The sequence below is a fragment of the Nipponia nippon genome, unplaced genomic scaffold, assembly GCF_047370975.1.
Source record: "Nipponia nippon isolate SJK-2023a ecotype South Korea unplaced genomic scaffold, ASM4737097v1 scaffold_2, whole genome shotgun sequence".
In the NCBI taxonomy this organism is placed as follows: domain Eukaryota; kingdom Metazoa; phylum Chordata; class Aves; order Pelecaniformes; family Threskiornithidae; genus Nipponia; species Nipponia nippon.
In genome coordinates, this window is record NW_028262336.1 from 114,650,001 (window position 1) to 114,675,519 (window position 25,519).

The 25,519-nt window shown below is 41.7% G+C and overlaps 1 protein-coding gene across 6 annotated transcripts in view; it reads right to left on the bottom strand.

Annotated features, from left to right (window-relative positions):
* Positions 1 to 18,345: 18,345 nt before the first annotated feature.
* GRIA4 (glutamate ionotropic receptor AMPA type subunit 4) overlaps positions 18,346 to 25,519 on the bottom strand; it is a 236,133-nt gene continuing 228,959 nt past the window's right edge. For 2 of the 6 annotated variants that reach the window (XM_087756034.1, XM_087756035.1), the window contains exon 16: positions 20,567 to 20,705. Coding sequence is in view for 3 of the 6 variants with exons in the window: in XM_009476843.2 (XP_009475118.1) it covers positions 20,541 to 20,705 (165 nt within the window). In the remaining 3 variants the exon portion in view is untranslated. Of the gene's footprint in view, positions 20,706 to 25,519 lie in introns of all 6 variants that reach the window. The other 4 variants (XM_009476843.2, XM_009476844.2, XM_087756036.1 and 1 more) reach the window with 4 other exon arrangements.

Below are 25,519 nucleotides of genomic sequence, written 5' to 3' on the forward strand. Positions count from 1 at the left end.
GTGTATAAGAGTTAAAGGAAGAAGCAAATTTTTAATTTTGCTCCTCTGTCAATTTAGCTACTTGAACACTGCTTTTCAGACCAATATTTATCTCACTGAGATAGAAAGAGATTACAGAAATGAGAAGTTACAAGAGAGAACTGAAGTTTGAAAAGCATTTTCTAAAGTTTTGGTTTGCAAAACAGGAAAGATATAAATTAGACGTTCTTCCACGGAAAGCTATTGTGTATTACTCTGTTAATGGAGTGCAAATCTTTTAGTCACCTGTTTAATGTACTGGAGAAAACCATTACCTGCTTCTCATAATAATTCCAAGGATTATGTGAAATGAGCTGATGATCTTACTTACTACTACTGCTCAGTAGTAGGCCCGTGAAAAAGATAATTTCTGAAGGTGTTCTGCTCACTCATAGGAGTGTTTGTGAGTCAAACGATTTTCTGAAGTGGCAGCCAACTTTCAAACAGTTGTAGGATATAGGAAATGTCTTGTCCCAACAGGGGAAGAATTGCAAATATGGGGTCCAAGGGTGCAACATGGGTCTCAAGAACAGCCAGGACAGCCACGCCAAGCAAGTAAGAGTGGAGAGAGCTATAGCCTTTATGGACAAATGACTACCTAGTGCCCTGAGGTTACAGCAGAGGAAAGTTTGATCCTAGTAGGGCATGTTTACACTTTTCTGAGAAGCACCTGCTGGAGGCAAATTTCAGGGACAGAATTTCTGGCCAGATGGACTGTTGCTTTGGTTCAATAAAGCAATGTTTATGTTCTTGCGTATCTTTACAGAATTGCATGACATGAGGGCAAAACCTGTAGGTGAAATATTCTTATTTCTGTAAGAAAATTCTCATCTTCATTGCTCTTTGACTTTTGCACAGGGCTACACCTTGGACTTTTCCATCTTACTTCCTATCTGCCATCCTTTTAATATATCATCCTTCCTCCAAGGACTAGCAGTGAGATCCCACCAGTCAGAAATAAGAGAGTTAAAAATGCTTCAGAAACCCCGAGCTGAGGTACCCTGAAGGGGGTTTGGTCATCTCACCAAAGCAAGGTGAGGCGGCTGTGTCTGCAAAATGTGTCAGGGTCATTTTATATCCAAAACCCTGGAAAAGGTATGAGGTTCAGTGTTCAGTCATAGAGCTGGGTAGAAGTTCAAGGGAGAGAGGGCAACAGGAGGACTAGACGGGTAAGGCAGGTAGTACACACTCTGCTGTGACAATGGATATAAAAAAAGCTGAAAGCAGTTAACTATGATACTTAAAACAAGTAGAGAGAGATGGAAATGAGGAAACTGGGCAGCAGACGAGAGCATCCTGGGTGGACAGAGGGTGGCTGCCTGCCTCCACCACCTCCTCCTCTTCCTCAAGATGAAGCAATACAGCATCGCTTTGGGTTTTCCACTAAAGCAGCTCTTCCCTGCACCCCCCACACGGCAGATGAGCAAAACAGACATGCAAGGCCAGCCGTAATGATAAAAGAACAGCAACATAAAAACAACAGATGAGAAATCGGAGAACAGAGGTAGAGTCATTAAGTGAATACCAGGGACACAGGTGAAGGGCGAGAATGACAGCGGCTACAGAATTTATAGCATCTTACCTTTCTTCTTGGCTCTCCAGGACCAATATGCTTTTCTATCAATTCAGGTATTCAATTGACTTTTAAATAGACATGTCACTACTATTTTATACACGTTATTAACACAGAGGTCTTTTAGTTGAAAGACTCCAGGTTGTTTACAAGTGCAGCAAACTGCTCCACCTGAGAGGATTCAGGAGAAATGCTGTGAAGACAGATCAATTGATCAGTCACTCCATTTCTGGTATGCATCTCTTTGTACTATTGCAGCAAAATAGCAATTAAGAAAGTAAAAACACAGCAGAAAAAGTGGGAAAATTGAATATACAAAGCTGAAGAGATGAATTGTTAATTTTCCCAGGCCTGGGTTCAGATATGCTGAATGAGAACCATATTTTATCCCACTGGCACCTTGAGCACTTGCAGAGCTGAGGGCAGTTTGGTGGTCCCTCCCTGGGGAACATGCCACAGGATTTCTGGAGAGGACCTGAGAGCTCAGGAGGTGAAAGCAGGATGGTGGCCTGCGGCAGCAGAGAGACCTGGGAAGGATGAAGGTCCTTAACCCTGGGATCCCAGGGACCAGTCTGTGTCCAAGTCTGAGCAGCTGGGGGAGGAGAAGAGAGAGGATTAGCCTCCCCCTGAGCTGTTACTGTCCACTTCCAAGTGCCCAAATGTTTAAAGAATTGCACAAAAGACAGAAGGGAAAAAAAACCAGAGATAAGAGGTATTATTCTTTTGTATTGGTTTTAACAGAGAAAAAAAATCTCAGAGCTAAGGGCAGGAGACAAAAATGGACCAATCTAATGAAAGCATTAAAAGAAAATCTCTGTTTTTATTGTTTGATTGTATGGTTGTTTCTGCTGCTTTTCAAGACCTGCACAGGGAGTGGACAGGAGTACAGCTGCTTTTAGGCATGTGCAGGTCTCCCTTCAGATACCTCCCAGAGCACTGACACACTGTCTGTTCTAGGGCTGGTGGCTGGTGCACTAATGGCTTTCTGAATCACTCAGAGCAGACTATAGCTAAGAGAACTAGCACTGCTTCTTTTAGAAGTTGGTGCTGGAGAGATCTTTTGGCAGAAATGTAAAGGAGAAATTGTGGGCTAATCCAGAATGGTATCTAGGAAAGCTCTTACTCTTAACAGACAAACTAAGGGTTGTCACTGACCTCTGAGTTGTCTCGGACTGAAAAAACAGCATTTCTGTAGAGGAAAATATGCATTGTCACATACTTTTCTAAGAACTGATTTGTATTTGACCTTATATGTAAGATCTAGATAATCTAAATTTTTAACCATAGATCATCTTGATAAAATATTTTTTGGAAGCAATTCTTTCAGAGGCAGAAGTGAACACAAATACTTTCCCTGCTTCATTCTTATCACAAAAGGACCCTTCCTGTGAATCAAAGTGCACATGGCGGCTCCTCCTCCTTCCTGGAGCCCGCCAGCTTCCCTTCCTTCAAATTGTTTTCCCATCTGCAGTATTTATAATAATTGCAATGTTTCTGCAAGAAGGAGACAAGACTGTTTATTTAGGAGGCTGTACTCAGAAGCTTGTCTGTTTAGCTGGACTGTTTGCTAGAAAAGAAAATTCAGTCTATTAGAAGATGCCAGCTTTTATTCAGGATGAGCAAACCCATTGAGAAAATTAGAAGTCCTTCGTGCCCTCTTCACACTGTTCCTTTTGATACACGAGCATTGTTAAGTCTGAGTAGTTCATATGTTTATTCTTTTTGTAGAAAAGAGTTATTTCCTGTAGAACAAAACTCTTTGTGGGAAAGACAGAAATTGAGCTCTGTGAGCTTCAGTTCACAGCTTTTCATCCAAGAGTTCAGAAAGAGTTTAGGGGAAGCACAAAAGCAGTGCAAGTGGAGCAGACTTTGAAAAGCCTCCTCCTGAACCTCCTCTGCCACTGCCAAAGGAAAGGGAGCAACCTCCAGACAGACTTGATCTGCCAGCGTCCCTTGGGGTCAGCAGGACCCTCTACATGGCATGACCAGCACTGTGCTAATGTCCTCACCATTGCCTGCACCAAGGGAAGCTCAGAGTACTGAGCAGTGTCTCTACTGCTCTTCAGTTGATGGAGATATGAACAGGAAAGTGTGTGTGTGTGTGCACGTTTGCATATATCCCAAAGGAGGTTTAGGAGAATACAGGTTCTGATGGAGATGGACCCCACGGACCCCAGGATAAGAGCTGCCCCTCAGCCCATGGGTGATGCAGATGAACACTTCTCCAGTGTGCTGACATGCTCTTATCCACATGCATACTACAAATCTGACACACATGATGTTTTTGGTTGGGTGACATTCATCAGTGGGAGGGAAGAAGGTTGTTGTTTTCCTTAATTATTCTTGTCCAATGTGGCACAAGCAGTCTGGGTCCTGTGGCAGGGGGTTTCCTACCTGCTGCACAGCCTCCCCACCATTGCTGTGCTTCTGTAACTGGAGCTAGAGAAGAAGAAGAGGGTAGAGAGCAAGGACAGTTGGAGAATGCAGAGATAGTCTCAAGAAAAGACCAAATTAATAATACTAGCAACTCCTAAGGAAATTTAAAGCACTTATCCCTATCTAGTGACCAAGAGACCATCATGGGCACTGATTCAAAGTCTCCTAAGGAAAAAAAAAAAAGAAAAAAAAAAAAGCCTTTTGCGACTGAAAAAAGAAAGGAAGAAGCAAGATCCTTTGCTAAGAACTGTTTCTACTGGTTATTCAAACTGGTTGGATGAGACTGAACTAAATAGATTTTAGGCTGAAATTGTTCCTCCAAAAGTAATGGTGAACTTTTGTGGTGAGACTCTCAGAAAATTAGGGGTGCGCCCAAGGAAAAGGAAATCTTATAACTGGAAGGGTGGGATGGAGCTGCTCAGGTTTCTTGCATAGCACATTTCCCTGCCAGAATATTTCTTGTCAAAGGCCTGGTATATGGGACTGTCCTGGGATGAGTGTCTGAGATAAGTGAGCAGGTCCAGAATTGTAGCAGATACAGTTTATGTGGCACAACTTCTAACATCATTGTTTAGAGTTAATTTTAATTTGATAGCTAGAAATGGATACCAGAAAGCAAATTTCAGTACAACAGATACAAATGGGGCACTTTGAGACTATATTTGCAGGTGAACCAATGTCTTCCCATCCAGCTTGTTTTCTGACAGTCTCTTTGTTTCTTCATAATGTAAATTCCATGATGATCTTTTTAATCTTGCATTTTCATTGGAAATATTTGTTCTAGCCTTATCTCTGCTCCTTTGTCATTGTTATAAAAAAATTCAATCAAATTGGAGTTCAAACTGAAGTTTTAAATTCTTTTTTAAATCAGTGTAGTGAGACAGGGAGTAAAACTGAAGTGTCCTGTTCAGATTTCCCAAACCTCAGGTACAATGGCTGCCTGCATAATTTCTGCCCAATATACAGATTTTTTTATACTGGAGAAGGAAGGGCAATAATAGACACTGAGCAAAAGGAGGAGAAATGGTAGGAACTTGTTTTAAACAAGTATTAAAGGAAAGAATAACAAGGGATTTGTGAGAACTGAAACCAAATGCCTCCAAAGTCTGGATATTTAAATTTAGCATTTTTGGCTTGCTCCTCAAATAGCACTACCATGAATCTCTGCAACTCTATGGGATACTGTTTCATAGGTGGTGGGAATCTTCATGGACAAACAGGTTTGCATGAGCTGAACATATTTATGTCAGCAGCAGAAAGAATGGCTCAAATCAATTCTCAGTGCAGTCCCCTTCCGTGGCTTCCTATACAGCTGCACCAAAGCTTGACAACATCGCCAAGCTGACTCAACAAGGTTACAAATGGACAGACAACCTCATCACAGAAACACCAGGCAGTTCATCTCCGGAAGCACAACAGAGGATGCAAAGACTGAAGGAGAATAATAACTGAGATATGGTTTTCTCTGCAAATAAAGGCTGATGCCAAGACTTACTGGTGAGATCTGAGGGTAGCCAGCACTGCTATTGCCTGTGCAATATTTTTCCCAGGGTTACACAAGAAATTTCAGGTTCAAAGGGGGTGTGTCTGATAAGTTTCAGCAGCTCTCACATATTCTGCAACCCCCCCACCAACCCCTATGTACCATGCTACTGATATATACATAGTACAGCAGCCAAGAAACTTTTTGTCCTTTTTTTTTGTATGTGTGGGTATATAGGAAATCATCCAAAAGAAATCAAATTAAGAAATGCATCACCAATTATCAAATATACATAAATTAATCTTTTCTGCCTCAAATACCAATTCAGAGGACACATTCACCTACTCATCACATTTCCCACTGAAATTAACAGAATAAGGTCGTAGGCCCATGAGGTGTAGGCAGGGAAAAAGCCACCATATGTTTGCTGCAGCATGTGATAATAACTCACTGCCGAGCAGGGTCAGGCTCTCATCCCACCTTGTTCTCCCTCCAACAGTATGTGGCTGCCCTGGATTTGGGTGGCTGTGTTGCTCCAGGATCAGCTCTTGGGAGAAAACCTGTCCCAGGGGTCCTGGGTGGGAACTTGGCTTCATACTTTTCTTCCCTGAGTGTCCATCCAAGGCAGGTGGCCAGTCTTGCCGAGGGAAAGGTAGGGCAGATAGGAGTATCCCTTCACATGGGTTACAGCTGGGACAGCAAACCTGCCATGCCCCCGAAGAGAGAAACAGGCAGATCTACAGCTGAATAAAGGCAAGGCAGGGGAGTTTTCTGTCGTCACCTGCACACATCTGAATGGATTTTGCAGTGCTGCGTTGAGGTTTCCCTCCTTCATGCCAAAGTGGTCTTTTAGCTTGACGAAGCTTTCAGGAGTATGAAATATGACTGACTAAAGCTTTGTGCTGACGCAGTCCAAAGATACATGGATCAAGAGTGACTCCAGGTTGGAAAAAACTACTGTACAATGAGGTATTTAAATAACAAGCCAATTTAATTTATCTGAGAGAATAGGTCGTGATGACATAGCTTGATTAAGGTCTAGAAATATCTACATGGGAGATTTCCAAGGGTAGAGTGTTATAGCAGATAAAGGCAAAACAACACAATTGAATTCCTGGATGCAGAAAACAGCTGCACTTAACCTTGAAAAAAAGACACTTTTTACCCCTGAGGGCTTGCAACAAAACACCTAGGGATCTAGATTTTTTCTTTCACACAACATCTCTAAGTCAGTTCTGAGTGGTGTTTGAAAGCCCGCACCAGCATGGGAAGTCCTGCGGGCTGTGGCATATGTGCCCTCCGATGAGATGCTTGTAATTTTCCCTTCTGGACTGTAGACCTGTGAGTCTCTGAAAAGAGCAAGGGATCGCCCAAACTGTCTGTGCTAATAAATGATCACAGTCTGAGTTCCTCAGGAAGATAAACACCCCAGGTGGTAGGTGGGTATCATGAGATGGGAATCAGCATGCACCACACAAAGATCAACTTGTGAAACCAAATGACTAGCCCACACCCCAGTGTGGGTGTACCCATTACCATCAGTGTTTTCTCTGTCATCTTTATATGATACAAATGATATCATATGCTGAAAGATACTCCTTGTCCCTTCGTAATCCTGCCATTTTTTTTTGTCTTTTTCCAAAATAAACACCAGAAACCAGCCACCCCTTGGGGTTCATGGTTTAGTGGTGAACTTGGCAGTATTAGGTTTATGGTTGGACTTGATGATCTTAAAGGTCTTTTCCAACTTAAATGACTCTATGATTCTGTGATTCATTTGCAACAGTTTGCATTTATTCTGCTACAAATGTTCACTCCCACCAGCAAGGACAGCCACTCCAGCACTGCCTCTATCCACATCTCCTTTTCTCTGCCAGGATGTTGCTATAGCTGCTCTTCCCATTCTTTTGGCTCTATCTTTGTCCTAAAATCTTTTTTAGACATGAAAATATCCCTCTTTCCCGTATATAGGGAACTGTGTGCCTACAGACAGTAGAAGTTGAGGCAACTACATGTGGATCTTGCAAAAAGGGGTGTCTCCTAGTGGAGGGGATTTGGGAAATATGTGGTACCTGCTCATGAAAGGAGCAGATGGGAGCAAGGAGGCTATGGGGAAGCAGGGCATTATAAGGAGCAAGGGTCTTATCTTTTTAATACTATTCATTTACCAGACATGAATAATCCTTGGTGAGGATGCCAGTTCCCCGTTGGGATGGATGAGTCAGGATCTGTGGGTGTGCAGGTGACTGTTAAATTTTGTGCATGATAAGCACCTGAAATTGCACCCTTCACATCATCTCCCAGCACACAGTGCTGCACCGTGTGCTTAGTATGAACCTCCTGCTGAGCAACCTGTTTCTTCTGTCCCAGGAAACTTGTTGCTTCCCTCATCTTTCTGACTCATTGCTGCCACATTGGCCGCAAAGGGTTTGAAAGTCAGAAAATTGCACTCATCAAATCTACTTTTGGAGTGGCCCCAAAGTCTCATATCGGACAGTCATTCTTCCTTTTCCTCTTTAGTTCACTACATAGGAGCTCCTTGGCTGCCAAACAACTGTTTCTATCTCTCTGTAGGTTGTCCAGTCTAGGAAGAATACTGTTTCATGTTGCAGAGCAACATGAATAACATTTTCAGAATAGCGTTTAACTTGCATACTTGAATACTGTTTCATGTTGCAGAGCAACATGAATAACATTTTCAGAATAGCGTTTAACTTGCAAGAAGCTCAAGGCCATTACAAGTTTCTGTACCAACCTGCACTCAAAGCTGGGGCATCCTGCCTCAGTGTTAGATCAGGTTGCTCAGGACCGTGTCCAGTGACTTTTAAATATCTCTGAGAACGGAGGCTCCACAGCCCCTCTGAGCAGCCTGTCTCCACATTTGACCAACCTCTGTGTGAAAATTTTGTTTACAAATGTCTAACTTGAATTTCTGCTGTTTGCAACTTCTGTCCACTGCACCTTGTCCTTTCACTGTCTGTATGTCCCCTTTAAGCCTTTGTATGCAACTCTTGGTGTTTCCGGAGATGCTCTCTATTTCCTTGGAATGGGCTTCCATTGGATTCATTCTAACAAAATGGATTTCCGCTTGACCACTAGTAACAGCTCGGTACAAAAGATTTGGCCTTTCTACCTCTCATTCCAAGGACTGTCTCCAAGTACTGTCCACTTTTGTGAATACTACTATAGTTCTTTCTTTGTTTCTGTTTCATTTGCGCATCTTCCTGTTTGACGTTAATGGTAGCTGGAACTGTGCAGTTTGGCATTTTTTCATTATTTTTATTGTGGGCTGACACCAGTCTTCACATTGACTGAAATGTTGCTCAGCAGCATTTATTCATGTGCTGATGCCCTGTATAAATTTTCAATACCACAGTTGGAAAATGTACAAATCTTTTTCTTTCCTCTTCTTTCTTCTGACAAAGAATATAAGAAAGGATGTTCTAGAAAGGGACATCTTTTGTCTTAGCATCATTTTACTGAATAAATTTTTTCTTAAAGTTAATTTTAGCATTTATCCAAGAGGGCTGATTCAAAAACAGAAGAGAAAGTTTACTGATTGATGACTTCATACCTAACCAGAAAAGAAAAACATGTTCTCCTGCCTAGAAATTACTTTTGCTTTCTACCTACTGGGAAACCCTTCAGATATATCACCTTTACTGAACTGCGGTGTTTATCCCATATTATAAACTTAATGTATAGGTATAAATTTTATTTTCCTAATGGATATTAAAGTAAATGGGCCTGAGGACGTACTGTTGAAATATTTATCTTCTTTCAGCTGTAGATTTAGTCAGAGGGAAGTTAGGATATTTGGCATTTTGTATACAGAGAAGCTTTAGATTTACAAATCTTTGTCTGTGTTTTTTCTTCAAAGCCAAGCTCATAAGTGAAGCAACTGTTCCCAAACTGTCACCATAATGTCACTCGCTTCCATGAAGTCATCACATCACTTCTGTCACTATAACAACCTAACATTGTCTGTTGCTAATGTCACAAAAACATTGCATTACCATAATTTTGAAAATAACTCTGAAGTGATGACTTTAAATGCAGCCTTTCTGCAATGCATTTTGCAGGAAATCACCATTTTAACAAGAAAACTTCTGAAAGTGAATCAGCTGTATTAAATATTAATCGCACTGCAGCTTGTAATTAGTCATAAGGAAATAATATTTCTCACTATTAAAACGTGCTCCTTCCTTTTTCCCTTATTCTTTTCTACATAGTATGAACTGTTAAAAAGTTTTATATGAAGCTAACACATTGGATAAATAGTACAGAAAAAAATTGAATGCAATTTAAGATGGACAAATGTAAAACTGTATAGGAGTGGGAGTAATCTACTACAGAAATGCAGAATGAAGGATGAGTGGCTCTGTAGATTTAATACAAAAAATCAGGAAGAAAATGCACCAACATCCTCATACTCCTGCAGATAAAATAAATATCAAATTTAGGAATACTGTCTGCAATGCACATGAAGGAACCTTTGTGCTTTAATTGTGACCACTCAGCAGGCCTGAGCTGGAGGCAGCTTTCAATACGAGACTTCACGATGGATGTGATTCAGTTGGGAAGAGTCCTGGGGACAACAGTGTAACCACTCTGAGGTTTAGAAGTTAGTCTGAGGTTAGCTGTTATGGAGGACTGGAGATACTATATTACCTTGAAAGAGTGGGCTGGGTGGTGACAAGATCACAGCCTTCATCAGCGGTGAATCAAGGCACCTTGGCACAAAGAAGAGCTGCAACAGTGGAAGAAACCACAATGGATGGGAGGAAGCCTTGGGGTTTGGTGTAGGTGAGCAAAGGTGGAAGAACTCGGGGCAGGGAAGGAAATTCATTACCAAGGGGTGAGCCAGGCTTTGACGGACAGAGCTCTGGCAGGAAAATGCCAGAGACCAGAGCTGTTGTGGGGCTTGAAATAAGGAAAGAGAGCTGAGAGGGTGTACGGGACAGCAGGAGAGCTACGAGGAGGAAAAGCAGCCAGAGAGCAACTGGTAGAGCAGGTCCACAACTTGCCCATTCCAATTTCCATTTTTATCAGTCCCTTTCCTCCTCACTAGCTATAGCCCATTGATGCCCAACAGGGCAGGACTCTAGTCTAGAATCTCACAGACAGGGAAAAGGGCTGAGGTGGCCCAGCAGGGAGGGAGGAGGAGAAAGGATGGGACCAGAAGCAGGAGCCAGAGCAAAGCACAAGAGAAAAGGGCTTTCTGCTCCTCTGGTTTGCTGATCCACAAGTGGCCAGATGAACACCATACAAAGTGACTTGTGTGTGGATTGTGGATTGTGACCATTACTGAGACTTGTAAGAAGATAATATAGTATGATTCTGGTTTGGGTGGACTTCACTTTCATTACGCTGATGAAAAGTCAAAAGCCTCTGCTGCCTTGTGGGAATGTTAAATCTCCAGAGACCTTTTTTCAGGTTGACCACAAATTGCTAATGCTGTACTACCACACAGAGTCCCAAAGAGCTTCAGTGGCCTTCAGAAAACGACATGGTGACAACAATGCTGAGTGAAAGCGTCAGCTCATTCCCTCTTTGGGCCAGGACTGCTATGATTTATCTGTAGAAACATGCCACAGAATTTGCCAAAAGTAGAAGGAAAAGGTTAATGCTCATGATTTTTTTTTCCCTAGGTTAATTTAATGTCACAGTGACTCCTGGTTTTCAGTTCCTAACAGGGGATGTGATAATCAGGTTGTCAGGTCTGAATGGATGGTAAAGTAGATGAGCATCACGGACCAAATCCTATCAGCTCTACATGCTAATGGTTCAGATATCTTACAGCCTTCTTTCAGGCTTTGCATGTCCCCCGTGACCAAATTAAATGGGAAAAGAAGGAAGCAGCAGCATTTCCACCCCAGCTCCTGTCTTCTGAACACCAAGAAACCTGTCTGAAAGCAGTGACCTTAACTGCACCCTCTCTCCTGAGCCTGATTCTGTTTGGTGCGGAGTAAGAGAAGACAGGGTAGAAGTTGTGCCTGCATATTTAAGAAAGAAACCTCTCCTTCTGTTCAGGAACTCTGCAGGAATTTCAGGCTTAGTTGCATCATGCTTGCCACTTCAAAGCCTTCAGTGACTAATCACACACTTGGAAAATATCAAACTTAACTTAATCTGACATGGTTATCAGTGTTACTCAACCTGTCTGACAGCCTCCTTCCTGAGGGTTGCTACAGCTCCCTTGTACTCAGAAATGTCTCTAGAGAAACAGCAGGCATTCCTTCTTAACATTATTCAGAGTGATAATTGCTTTTTTTAAAAGGAAGCTTTTTTTGTACATTTTATTTGGGAATGATGCAGTTCAATATTTCATACAGTAACTTTGTTTTGTTGCTTTGTATTAGAGTTGGTTTTAAATATTCCCTGTATTAAGAAATTAAGTGAACTCTCATACCTAGTCTCCATATAAACAATCTAATTTTCATGTATTTTCAGTTTATTTGTTATCATTTTGGTTCTGATCCATGGAATAGTTCCAGTGATGAAGATCGAAACTGGCCTGCCCCTGGCTGGGGTTTCTTCTGTAGACATTCCACTTGGTGTGAAGAATTAAGTATTAATAGAGTAACATGAACATGGAAATTTCTGTGTTGCCAGTAGTTAGTTAACTCACTTGAGCCATAGGAGATACAGGTTCAATTTCCTGCTGTAATGAAAATGTACCTGGTTAAATGCACAGAGAAAGTTGCCTTGTACCTCCAGAGGTCTCAAGATGGCTGTACTGACCTGCCTTCAGCCCTCTTGATCCAAAGCATCATGCCTGAGGTATGCTGGAGATACATGTATCATCAGACCCCCAACAGGGAGACATGTTCCTACCTCGTCTCACCTCTACTTTGAGAATTCAGATTTCAGGCCATCCAGCTGCTGCTGTAACAAGGGTTCCCACCAGCTTGCCAGTGTCTTATATTAATTAAATGGTAATTTTAATTAAATGTGTACCAACCAACATAGTCTTTTGGAGTTGAGGGAAAGAAGTCACCTCTAGGGGCTGGTGGTATCTAAATAGCAACTATGAGAACATCAGGGAGTCCAAAGTAGTGTGTTTACATATAGAGTGGCAAACAAGTGACTTCCAGGCATCAGATACTGTGAACCTGAAGGTCATAAGCATACAGTTTGGAGGTGATGATAGCAACTCTGTCCTTGTCTCCCTGTCTCATTGACGTTGCAATCAGAGCTAGTCTCACTCTATTTCACAATGTGGTGGCTGGACTTAAGTCATAAATAGGAGTCATCTGGCCAAGTGCAGGCATCTGTAGAGTATATGTCAACATTTGAATTAGTCATCCTTCATTGTCTTCACCAACACAACTCAGAAAAGATTGGTAGGGCATGACTATCTCACCCACAAATAGTCATCTAAAATCAGTCAGATATACTGCATTCTACAAGTTCCTAGATAGTTATGCTGGAGATGTTTAAAGTCAGTGAGTGTCACCCCAAATATCATCAGATGTTCTCAGAATGCCATTGAATTTTCTATAGACTTTCCAGCAGTTATTTCTTAATCTTTGTGGTGGAGTTTTTAACAGATTATTTTTTTAAAGGATATTGATTGTGTCCTTTAGCCAAAAAAGCATTTTTTTTTTTCTTATAGTTGTTTTAGAATCAAGTGTTAGGGAAATTCTAGGAATTGCAGATAACCAGAATATAACAGTGTCTGTTTTAAAATACAGGAAAAAAATTAATTTTTTCAGTCTTGCAATCTGCTCACCAAAGCATGGAAAGTCTCTCACATACCTTGGCATGGCAGAAGAAGGGAAACCACCTCTGTTACATTGTTATGGACCTGAGGACCACTGTAATGTGTAAAAAAACTCTTTTAATGGAGTTACTGGATTTATGCTGCTACAGTCTTGTGCCTTCCAAATTCTCTGAAACTTCTACACAATTAGACCAAAATAGGTTTAAAAACCTCACCGGATCAGATCTTCCCATCCACACTAGTGGTTGCATTTTTACATCAATTTTGCATTGATTTAAACAATTAGTATCAGGCATAAGGCTGGGAAGCATCAGGGCCTTAGTACTGGAATCCTTACAGGAATAACTAAAATACACAATAACTTGAAAAGTCATATAATTTTTTTCAAAGTCTTAGGACTTAAAGCACCTTAAAGTCCACTTCAACAGTTTAGCCTCGTCGAAGGTCTTTAGACCTATTAGAGATATATCACTTTAAAAACACATTCAGGGTATGGCCATTATAGCTTTTTAATGTTTGATGCTAATGGAAGATGATCGAATGGTGAGCTAGGAGCATGAATTCTTGTTTTTAGCCATAAGAAAAGGCTGACAGCAGTGCACGCTCCTCTGAAGTGTCATGACAGCATGCCTTGGTCTCATCTAACAGATCTGTCCAGATTCTGAGCTCAGTTACACAAATAATAATACACATTTGCATTTAAGTAAGCAGCTCGGAATATGTGTTGCTACATTTGAATCCACTCTCAATGCAGAGAAAAAAAAAATTTAGGAAAATTTTGAACTTAGGAAAATATTGATGGTGGTCAGAACTTGGAAGAGGTTGCCCAGAGAGGTTATGCAATCTCAACACTGGAGATATTAAAATTTTGGTAAGACTAACTTTGAGAAGCCTCTCAAACTTTGAAGTTGGATCTAACTTCAAAGCTGAGTCTGCTTTAAATGGAGGCTTGAAACATGACCTCCAGAGGTCCCTTCCAATCTAAATTATTCTATGATTCCTATTTACTAGTTTCAGCTTGCCTGACCTTACATTCAATGCAATTGTTATGAAATCAGTAAGTTATTTGGAATCTGTGACACTCATTTAGAAAAGGAAGTGACTCTAAATTTCTCTTTATCATTCCACTGGTGACTTCTCACCCTTAGACATTCCAGCTAAAGTTCAACTGGCTGTCGCATGCCAATTACAGGTTTTGTTGTAACAGTGTTAATTAATCCATGTCTACAACAAATCTTTGCAGCTCCTTGCAGGCTGCCCTTCTTTTCTTGCTTTTGGCATTGCTGTAGTAGGTACATTCTGCCAGCTGAGAGCTTTAGGAGCTCCATTCTGCTTTAATTGCCTAGTCATGGATGAAGGTCTGCTTATACTTTGAGATGGCAGAAAACCGCTGAAGTTTCTACACCAAATTAAAGAATATTTGCTCTTCATTCTGACATCCTATCAGGGCAGAAGCCAGTGCAGAATTACTAAGGAACAGAGGTGAACAGATACCACTCTTCTACTTCACCACACGCAACCAGTTGTATAAAGTGGTACTCCTTTCCCCAGGCTCTATTCTCAATTGCATCGAGGCAAATTCAACTCAGAACATGTACATTCAGCTCCCAGGATAGTCTCTAGGTGAAATTCAGCAATAACAAGTGGTTGTGTAAGACTAATGCAAAAGCATGTGAGGTCCTCAGACAACCCAGCAAGTCTGTACTGATTTTGACTCCAAGCCACTTTCCATCATTTATCAGCAGTCCTGGTCAACCAGGGAGGTCCCGGATGACTGGAAGCTAGCAAACATGACGCCCCTCTACAAGAAGGGTCGGAAGGAGGATCCGGGGAACTACAGGCCTGTCAGCCTGACCTTGGTGCTAGGAAAGGTCATGGAGCAGATCATCTTGAGTGCCATTATGCAGCAAGTGCGGGACAACCGAGGGATCAGGCCCAGCCAGCATGGGTTTATGAAAGGGAGATCCTGTTTCACTAACCTGGTCTCCTTCTAAGACAAGGTGACCCGCTTAGTGGATGAGGGGAAGGCTGTGGATGTTGTCTACCTGGACTTTAGTAAGGCCTTTGACACAGTCTCCTACAGCATTCTCCTGGAGAAGCTGGCTGCACACAGCTTGGATGGGTGCACTCTGCGCTGGGTTAAAAACTGGCTGGACGGCTGAGCCCAGAGAGTGGTGCTGAATGGAGTCAAATCCAGTTGGCGGCCGGTCACGAGTGGTGTTCCCCAGGGCTCAGTACTGGGGCTGGTCCTGTTCAATATCTTCACTGATGATCTGGATGAGGGGATTGAGTTCACCCTCAGGAAGTTTGCAGATGACACCAAGTTGGGTGGAAGTGTCGATCTGCTGGAGGGTGGGAAGGCCCTACAGAGGGACCGGGACAGGCTGGACTGATGGGCCGGGGCCACCTGTATGAGATTCAACAAGGCGAAGTGCCGGGTCCTGCACTTCAGTCACAACAACCCCATGCAAAGCTACGGGCTAGGGGAGGAATGGCTGGAGAGCTGCCCGGCGGAAAAGGACTTGGGGGTGTTGGTTGACAGCTGCCTGAACATGAGCCAGCAGTGTGCTCAGGTGGCCAAGAGGGCCAGTGGCATCCTGGCTTGTATCAAGAATAGTGTGGCCAGCAGGACCAGGGAGATGACAGCGGCCCTGTACTCGGCACTGGTGAGGCCGCACCTCGAGTACTGTGTTCAGTTTTGGGCCCCTCACTCCAAGAAGGACATCGAGGTGCTGGAGCGTGTCCAGAGGAGGGTAACAAAGTTGGTGAAGGGTTTAGAGCACAATTCTTATGAGGAGCGGCTGAGGGAGCTGGGGTTGTTTAGTCTGGAGAAGAGGAGGCTGAGGGGAGACCTTATTGCTCTCTACAACTATCTGAAAGGAGGTTGTAGCGAGGTGGGGGTTGGTCTCTTCTCCCTAGTAACGAGTGATGGGACAAGAGGAAACGGCCTCAAGCTGTGCCAGGGGAGGTTTAGGTTAGATATTAGGAAAAACTTCTTCACCAAAAGGGTGGTCAAGCATTGGAACAGGCTGCCCAGGGAAGTGGTTGAGTCTCCATCCCTGGAGGTATTTAAAGAATGGACAGATACGGTGCTTGAAGGCATGGTATAGATGAACTTGGCAGTGATAGGTTGACGGTTGGACTCGATGATCTTAAGGGTCTTTTCCAACCTTAACAATTCTATGATTCTATGATTCTATGATCTGCATAGGGCTCTTAGATCTGATCCAGGATCTACGGGAGACTCACGCTTTTCTGGACTTGCACTAGGAGGCCAGGTTGGATACTTAAAGGCATCTCAAGTGACCGTAAATGTCTAGGTTTATGCAGCAGAGATGAGCCTTCAGTTCATCAGAATCATTCTTTTGATTAGACTCAATTCATTTGCCCACATATGGCTATCCTGTCCTCCTTCTGATTCTCCATGGTGACTGAGATATCTTTGGAACTGGCAGATAGGACTCAAGGTTGATAGGACACTTTCTGAACCTGTAGCTGGAGGCCAGGCAGCATGGCCTGGGGCATCTCAAGTGGCACCAGATCCTATGTGAAGGAAAATGGGTCACATTCTGTTGTCTGTGTTCTTTTTGATGGCAAAATCTTGGAAAAATGTGGATGATATTTGAGTTAATGCCTCAATATTAATAGTCTCCTTTAATCAGTAGTCCCTTTTGTTTATTTTTTCTCCCTTTGAGCCAGTGATTGCCATGAAGCTGCTAGATGGAGGTGGCCGAAGAGAGAGCAAAGCAGAGGGATGAAGGAGAGCTGAGACTGCTCTGCCAGGAGGGCGGGATGCAGCCCAGCAGCTGCCAGGACCTGCACTGCTGCTTCTCAGTGCCTTGGAGCAGCCCTGATCTAATGACAGAGCCTCAGACCCTCTGGAGGACTGGAGACCATGGCGTTCCTGAACCCCACCTGAGGAAGGGTTCTCCTCCTTTGGGTCATATTTCCTGCACAAGGGAGAAGGGTGACTTCTGGCACTGATCTTCAAAAGGATAGGGGGAAGATACAGACAGTGGGAAACGAGTGTTTCAGGAGAAGAGAGAAAATCAAAAGAAAAAGTGTGTGAGGGACAGCTATGATAGATACGTGAAGATGGTCATAGCAGTCATGCAGCGGTTACCCCCTTGGAATATGACAACAGAGTAAGCAATTGTGGAGAGAGCAGACCGATACCCTGAGATTGCTTTCTCAACCACCTGAATTCTAGTCAACTCTCTCTGCTGTAGCATTTTCGGATCTAGTTTTCTTTTATTTTTTTTAATTTTGTATCAGTGGTATTTTATGACAGGCATCAGGCAAAGTCATAGTCTACTCTTCACCTCATCTGACCAAGTTTTCTTTGAGCAAAGCATTCCCTTGCCAAGGACAAGGCTTGGAAGTGGTGAGAGGATGGGTGATTCCCTCCAGCGTGGCTGCTGGCCACATGCCCTTGGTGGGTCATGCTGCTCCACGGCTGTGCTGCTTGGCGGCTGCATTGCTCATGCTGCTCGATTGTGAATCCTCTCAGTGGGGATCCTCGGTAGTTACTGACACTGGACAAGACATCTGAAAGGACTTGGGGGTCTCGTTGCCAAGTGGAAACCTGGCTTAGGCAATTAAGAACGGGATCTGTGGACTGACATTCCTAACTGCAGCAATGGGCTGTTTACTGAAGGTGAAAAATAAACGTAATGCATTAAAGAGACAGGGGAGCATGTAAAAGGAGTAACACTGGAAGACAGCAAAATATCCCAGGACAGCACTGGCACTGCTCATAGTCCTGAACGAAGAGAGGATGAAGACGAGCTCCTGGAAAAACAGACATACATAGTAGAACAAAATAGACAGCATCCTTCACACTCAGTCTCCCAATCTGTTCAGCCTTTAATATGTTACTTTATGAAAAATCAAGACAAACACTTTTTTTTCTCTTTTAAAAAAAAAAACAAACCAAAAAACCAAACAACCCAGAAGTTGCTTTTAAAATTCAGCTGTAAAAATAAGTCTGAGAGGGAGCTCCCAGCTTTACTCAAACAGGAGAAAAACCAGACCACTCACTATTCCAGCCACAGAAACACAAACAGTTCACAGTAACTCATGAATGAGCTCAACATGCCAGTAAAACAAGGATATAAAGTAAGTTTAGTCACAGTGATTCATTGTACTGTTATGTGTCTTTTTCTCAAAGACCCCTGCACACTTTGTAGTCGTTGTGCCTTAGGGGTAAGCATCATCTTATTTTCACCTCTGCCTGCACTGTCAAGGTCTGTATAAGAACTGGTCGGCCTCAGCCTAGATTATAATCAGTGGAAAGATATAGGCTCTTGCTGCTGTGATTCAGCAGTTTGATGTTTTAATGTCTACTTTAAGATGAAGTCATTCACTCTTATTGGTTATTTCCCTCCATAAAGGTTGTCTAGAGTATTTGAGGTAAGAAATTCATATCTATATTGTTGGTACCTCAACTGAAGCTAATGCCTGCTTTGCTACTTCATAGATGTCTGTATCACATAGGATGGATATCAACTCAGTAGTGCTTTTGTTTGGTTGTCCTTTGCTGCAGTTGTTGAGTGTTGGTCATTGTTTGACAGCATTAGGCTCCACGCTGCACCCACACTCCTCCTCGTGAGGGCCCTGGAGCCCTGGGGGCTGAGAGAAGCACCAGCCATGGAGGCTTTGGTGAAATGTAAGTCATCAGAACATGACCCCTCATGGGCCTGTCAAAGTCACAAGGGCATTAGAAGCTATGATTAATCAAAGTTTGATCTGATTTGCAGTCTGGGCTCTGGCATGGAGCTGTTACACTGGTGACAATACTATGGATTTGGAGACCACTGCAGCGTCTAGTGTGGCCAAGGAGAATGACCACTGCAGAAGAGACTTGCTACAACTTTGCACCTACAGATGTGCCTGCTCCTGTCGACATTTGGCTTTTATTCAAACAGTACCTGCTAGCCTTTCCCTGGCGTGCCACTGACAGGCTGGCTGATGAAAACCAAGGTTGCTGGGTACCAAGCACGCTGTATCTATCACATCAGTCTGAAAGACTGTCATTTATACTTTACTGCTCCCTGGTATCTCATCCCTTGACCTACCCAGAGAACAAACCCTATCACTAAATGGTTCCCTAACCTCTCAGAAAGGGACTAGTGCTAAAATACGTAGTGAATAATAATGACAATACTTCGACAGCTTTGAGTCCCTCCTCTCTAAGGACTTAAAAGCACTTCACAAATGTGCAGGGACTCAGACTGTCTCCAATAAGGTCCTACATCCTGCAGTAAGAAATGAACTGCCTTATTCTGTTTTCCAGCTGACATCCCTAATGATCAGAAAACAACTCAAGCTCTGTCGATATTATAAGAATGTTTGTTGTTTTATTCTTTTTGGTGGGTACAAAAACCACAGTTTCTTACACAGAACAAGATTATAAATAATATCTGTAACATGAGTGACCCGTAGTCTCTTTTGATTCTACACTGCAGACTGATGACGTACTCTAAACATTTTATCATTTTGTTTCTTGTATTAGACAGATGCAAATCTGTGGAACACGGAATGATGGAACAGAATGAAGGTAACAGCAAACAAGAGGATGACCAACAACTTTTATAAAAAAAAAGTCTCTGAATTTTATTACAGTGATGGCATTTTATATCAATTATTGCAATGAATTGTTCCCTAAGATGGTTAGAAAAAAGAATTGTGTTGTCCTCTACCGAATTTACATCAGTTAAAAAGCAAGCATGTTTCAATATTCCTCTTTTTTCAAAGAAAATGTAAATAATTTCTTTATTTTTTCACAGGATTTACATATTTATTATTTTCTTATCACAGTTTAGTGATTAATTTCTACAGCTGAACAGCTGAGTATTCTTCCATTGTATATATTGATGTTCTGGAGACACAGGTTAGCATGTTCATTGACTTCTATAGCTATTTTTCTCTCTTTGTCAAGACAAAGACCAAAATGTTGTCCTTTCTGAGCATGTTCTTCACAGTTTAATGCGCTAAATTGGCAAGTCTTATTAGTTTTAAGTCCACTCAAGTGAAATTTGTTGCTGTTAATACACCCTTCCCAGCCCCCTCCCCCCAACAAAACTAAATTATGAATTTTCCTGATATAAAATCTGAGTTTGGGTTTCCGAGCTGAGCTCATGCACACATTGTTGCTGATGATGTCTGGCGCATTTGGACGTACTTCCCTTTCTCAGCCAAATTATTAGTTCATCAATGACACTCCCATGTCGTTACAGTCTGTGCTGTGTTCCCATCAGTCACCAACACAGTTTGATTAAGGCACTCAATTATTTTTTTGGTTTTTATGGTAGGTCCGATGCAATTACAGCCAATCCTGAACTTTGTCTAATTGCAGTTCCAGTATGCACGGCCTTCGGGCAGTCGGGAGTCAATACGCGTCCATTTTCTCCCACACTCCCTGTGATGGATAATCTGGCTTTGTTTCTTATGGCTTCAGAAAAGGTAAGCTAGGTTTGAAAAAAAAGGAGAAAAGAGGAAAGTGTTACAATGTTTCTGTCCTTCAGCAAACCAGGACACAGCAAACACCAAAATATTAAATTTTAGACATCTGCATTTTTTCATGTTAACATTAAATATAATAATAGTAATCATCATAAATAGAATACATAGCATTTAAGTCTACTAGGGGAAAAAAGACTAGCAATTCTGAGGGTAAATTTCATTACAATAAATCATTATTGATTTAAACATAAAATCCGAATTTGATCAAGAAGTTAACTGAAGAGGCAATACCTTAATCTGAACTGCTTCAAACTATGTTTATATACAGTGAAATGAGAATCAAGACCTTTTATGAACCTGAAAGCATTAGCATCTGTCAATAAAGTCATGCAAAGATGTTTATAGGCTTAGACCTTCAACTAGGAATGTAAAGATAAAATATAACTACTGGAAATTTTTTATAAATTGCAATAGCTATATCAGGTATCTTTGTGATAATTCCATGGATCAAATCTAAAGAAATTATTATTTTGTTTCACAATGCACATCTTTAGTATCAGTAAATCTGAGAACTGTCCTCAAATCTCTTTTCATATATATATTTTCCTACAATTAGAGAAGGTGGGAACTTTCAAAGGAAATGTAGTTTATTGAGAGAATATACAATTTTCTATAGTTTTCTACATTAGGTCTAAATTTTCCACAAGAAGGTTTAGATTTTTGTTACCTCAAAATCTTTACTTTCAGGTAAATCAGAACAAAATATCTTGTTTAGGGACTAATTGACTCAAGCCAAAAATTTGTATTTGTTAAAAAAAAAAGATATTTGTAGTTATGCCATCTAACTTTAGTCATCCAAAATCAGTAACCTAGTCTAAAGAGCTCTTTCATGTGATGATAGAAAAAGCCAAGATGACTAGACTAAATGATTTCCAGATGACTAAAATTAGCGGAGTGTCTAAGGTCAACCAATGCAGCAAGGACACCTGTAACAACAGGCACCCAAACTACACTGTGTTGAAACACATTTCAAAGATACCAAGTTAAGATATTAATTAGTGGGGAAATCTGATTTCTAGTCAGCAGAAGCTATAGTCTATGCAACTAACTCATATAATTGGTGTGCAGGGATGCAATCTGAAATACCAATTGGAAAAAGAGAGATGAGGGTGCATTCACATAGGAGCAAAGGGATGACAAACATCATAAAATCATTTTATTTGCCTTATAACTGATCTCTACATTTAGAACTTTGTCCCTCTGAGCCCAGTTTCTCCTTCCGAGGTAGCAGTGAAATCCTGAGCTGGTGTTTGATATGCTGAAGTTAAGTCTATATATATGAGTGTGCGTGTATAGGGATGAGGGAGACTCCTCCAGAACGTTTCCACTGCTTCTGAGTGCACTTCTATGAAAATGCACCAGTCTAATATTGCATTGTTATCAGCAGCTCCTTCAAAAAAGAGTTCTTGAAAGTACAGCTGCTGTTGTGGCATAGTTGGAGCTTGGATATAAAAGGAACTTTCCAAATCAAGTACCCTAAAAACCTTAGCCCTCACAAGCAGCCAAATTCAGGAAAAGGCCTCAGCTTACAGAGGGCGTTATGGCATTCCCCCTATGCTGAAAAACCTTGGCTTTGATAATCATCAATTGCAATGTCCAAAGTCACCCTTTGAAAAGCTGCCCTACTGCCACAGTACTCTGTGACAGGGACTCTTACCAAACATATTTGACCTAATTCAACAGCTATCTATAAAAAGAGAGGTAATAAGGGAGTGGGGACCTGGGCCCATACAGTACCAAAACCCTCAACTACTCCCCAGCAGCAAATAAAAATCTACACATTTGCAAAGCACAGACACAATGCAATGTGGTGTAGCTCCACATAGTGCATGTCCAGAGTCCCACTGCAAATGGATGTCGAGGACTGGTACTGCCTGCAGAAATACACAGAACATGTTTTGGTCAATGGCAAGAAAAAACAAAGGTGCTTTAGTTTTGGGGAGGGATGAGAGTCCAAACCAGATTAGACTGCAAACTCGGGTGGAAAAGGGACAGCTTACTCCAGATGTGCTAAATTTCCCAGAAAGTCGTCATTACGTACCAGCATCTCTCCATCACTTTGATCAGCTATCTGTTCATGGCCATTCAGGGTTTGCCAGTGGGAAATCTGAGAGAGAACTCAGATTTATATTGGGTATATGACTTATGCATAACTGCGGTTTTGCAGCTCAGTCTATATAGCTTTCTGGCCATTGACAACACACTCAGGACAGAAAGACAGTAAAAAGGGATCCACCACAAAAAAAAAATAATCAAATGAGAATAACAAACAATTTCTCAGCAGCCTTCCACAGAATAACAGAAAAAGCTGCAATAAAACAGCTCCTCTCTTCTGACGGCAGAGATTAACAACAACTCGGCAACGCACCATAGAAACAACCCAGACAGTTAACAAAGCCAGGAGGAGCAGGTCAAACTTGTACTCGGGAAGGTGCCATAAAGCCAAGTAACCAGGTAAGCTTCTGTGTTATATTTTAAGTTACGCCATAGGTAATAAGCCAGGCTGATACTCTGCTTAACTGTGCTGTTACAATTTCAGATTTATGGCCTGGCTGCAGAAACAGTTTCAGGAGGGGCTGGGATGAGAGGGAAAAGTCTTGGTATTTACTGTGGATATTACCCAAATTGTGAAAGCCTCTCTGTGGTAAGTGTATGCAGTTAATAGTGATGATGTATTTTCAAATTCGTCATTAGTTTTGATTAAATTAGTTGTGGAATTAATCATGTGAAAACACTGACTGCCCTGTTCCTATTGGGAAATGGGAATTTAGGAAACTGATATCCTCAGTCTATATAATACAAATGTCCTAGCCTGTGTAGGTTTTTTTGTTGTTCAGGCTCCTCTAGTACCTGGGTCGCATGGAGGTGTCTTTGGCACAAATATTTAAGATCAACTTTTAAGGAATTTTTCTATCTTGAATATGAAATTGGAAGTGTACAAGTCAAAATAAGTGCATTACACATTTACTGAGCCATCCTGTAGCACTTCACCTTTTTTTTTTTAATTAATTTCATCATTTTTTATTGCTTTTTGTAGTTTTGTAATTGATTTATTTAATTATAAACAACAGCATGGAATGGGAGAGCAAGAGAAGGCAGCTGAACTGGAAGCTGGTTCGTGAGCTTCCCGGCCCACCAAGAAGGCCATGGAGGGGCGGTGGTGGCTGGCTGGATACTGGGACAATCCCCTGTAGGTCTGGGGTGAAGAACTCGGTAGGGCTTTTCGCTAGGGCAGCTGGAGAGAAGGCTGTTAGGCTCCACACTGTTCTCACGGCATCAGCTCAGTGTACTAAGGGCTTACTACTGATACACAAGAATGGAAAACTGCTGCCCAGGGGAAAAGGAAGGGATTGTTCCTGCCTTAAAGCAAACTTCCTTCCCTGCCCTTGGCAGATGCAATAGCCTGTCATCCCTTCGGAATGTCTTTATCACACAGAGTAGTCCTTTATCATATAGACTGGTTCACACATACAGACCAGTCCTATATTTTCATTTTCTGCTGCCTCACAGGCAGGTGAATTTCCCTGAGGCAACTCACTTTTGACTGGATTAAACTAAAAGAAAAAACATGGTCATGAATATTAATTGTCAAGTGGGTTATTTAAACTATTTTATATTAGTTTAAAACATATACTATTAGAACTATTTGATGTTAGCTTAAAAAGTCAGTGTGTTGGTTACTCATGCAGGTTAGAACCACCAAGCATCTTTCCATATTAGCAAGTTTTAGTCCCAATATGATCCCTTTACTCCTTGGATAAATAAACATATCAAAGGTTTCCAAATGCGTAAGACAGACATGTGTCTGCAGAAATACGTGTAACGGGCATTGTGGGCTCTGTACTGCTGCCAGCTAACAGGGGTTTATGACTAGCATGTGTGCGAACAGATGGCATAGGCAGCCTGTACAGAGCACGGCACGCAGGTAGCCCCTCGCTGCCTGTGCGGCTAGGGATGGCCAAGTATGGCCAGGAGAGGATGACTGGACCTTGGCAGTCTTCCACATATAAGCGTAAGAGCTTTTATAAGAAGTTCACATGCTGAAATTTCTCAGGTAAATATTACGGCAAATAAGTAGAATAAAGAATTTCAGAAGTCTATAAATCTTTGCTCGAAATCCTAGTGATTTCTATTTTTTGTGAGTTTTAAATGTCTGCACCATAAAATGTTTTTAAGAGACTATCAGAAGTTTTGACTGACCCAAACATGAATTTTTAATGAAATAAAATGCAACGTGGGCATTTTTTATCTATTTTTCCCTATAAGAATTCATCTCTGTGTTGCAACAAGTCCCACAGAAACCCAAACTTTAGAGAAAGGCACTTACGATCTTTCCTTAAAAAATAAAACTCAGTTAGCCCTGATTTTTATTTCAAGAAAAAAGTAAGGCTAAAATAAATTCTACAAGTATAATCATAGTGTTTGCTGCACTGGAATCACAGAGCTGGGTGGCAACTCAGGGGATTGTCAAGTCATGCCATGTTTAGCATGCTAAACCAGTTTGGGTTAGGTCAGTATGTGAATGAAAGCTTTGGTTTTTTGTTTGCTTTCTTTAAGACTATGTTTTGGATGCATTGCACCTTGTAAACTTAATAAGGAATACGTTTTCTTGGACCCTTACTTTTATACCAGTCTGGGGACACTCAGTTGTGGGCACATCACTAAAGAATTTAAAGGAAAAAGATATCTTCATTTGTATTTTGCACAATTACTTGCACAGGATTATTTCTTTTTAAGACCCTTATTACTGACAACAGGC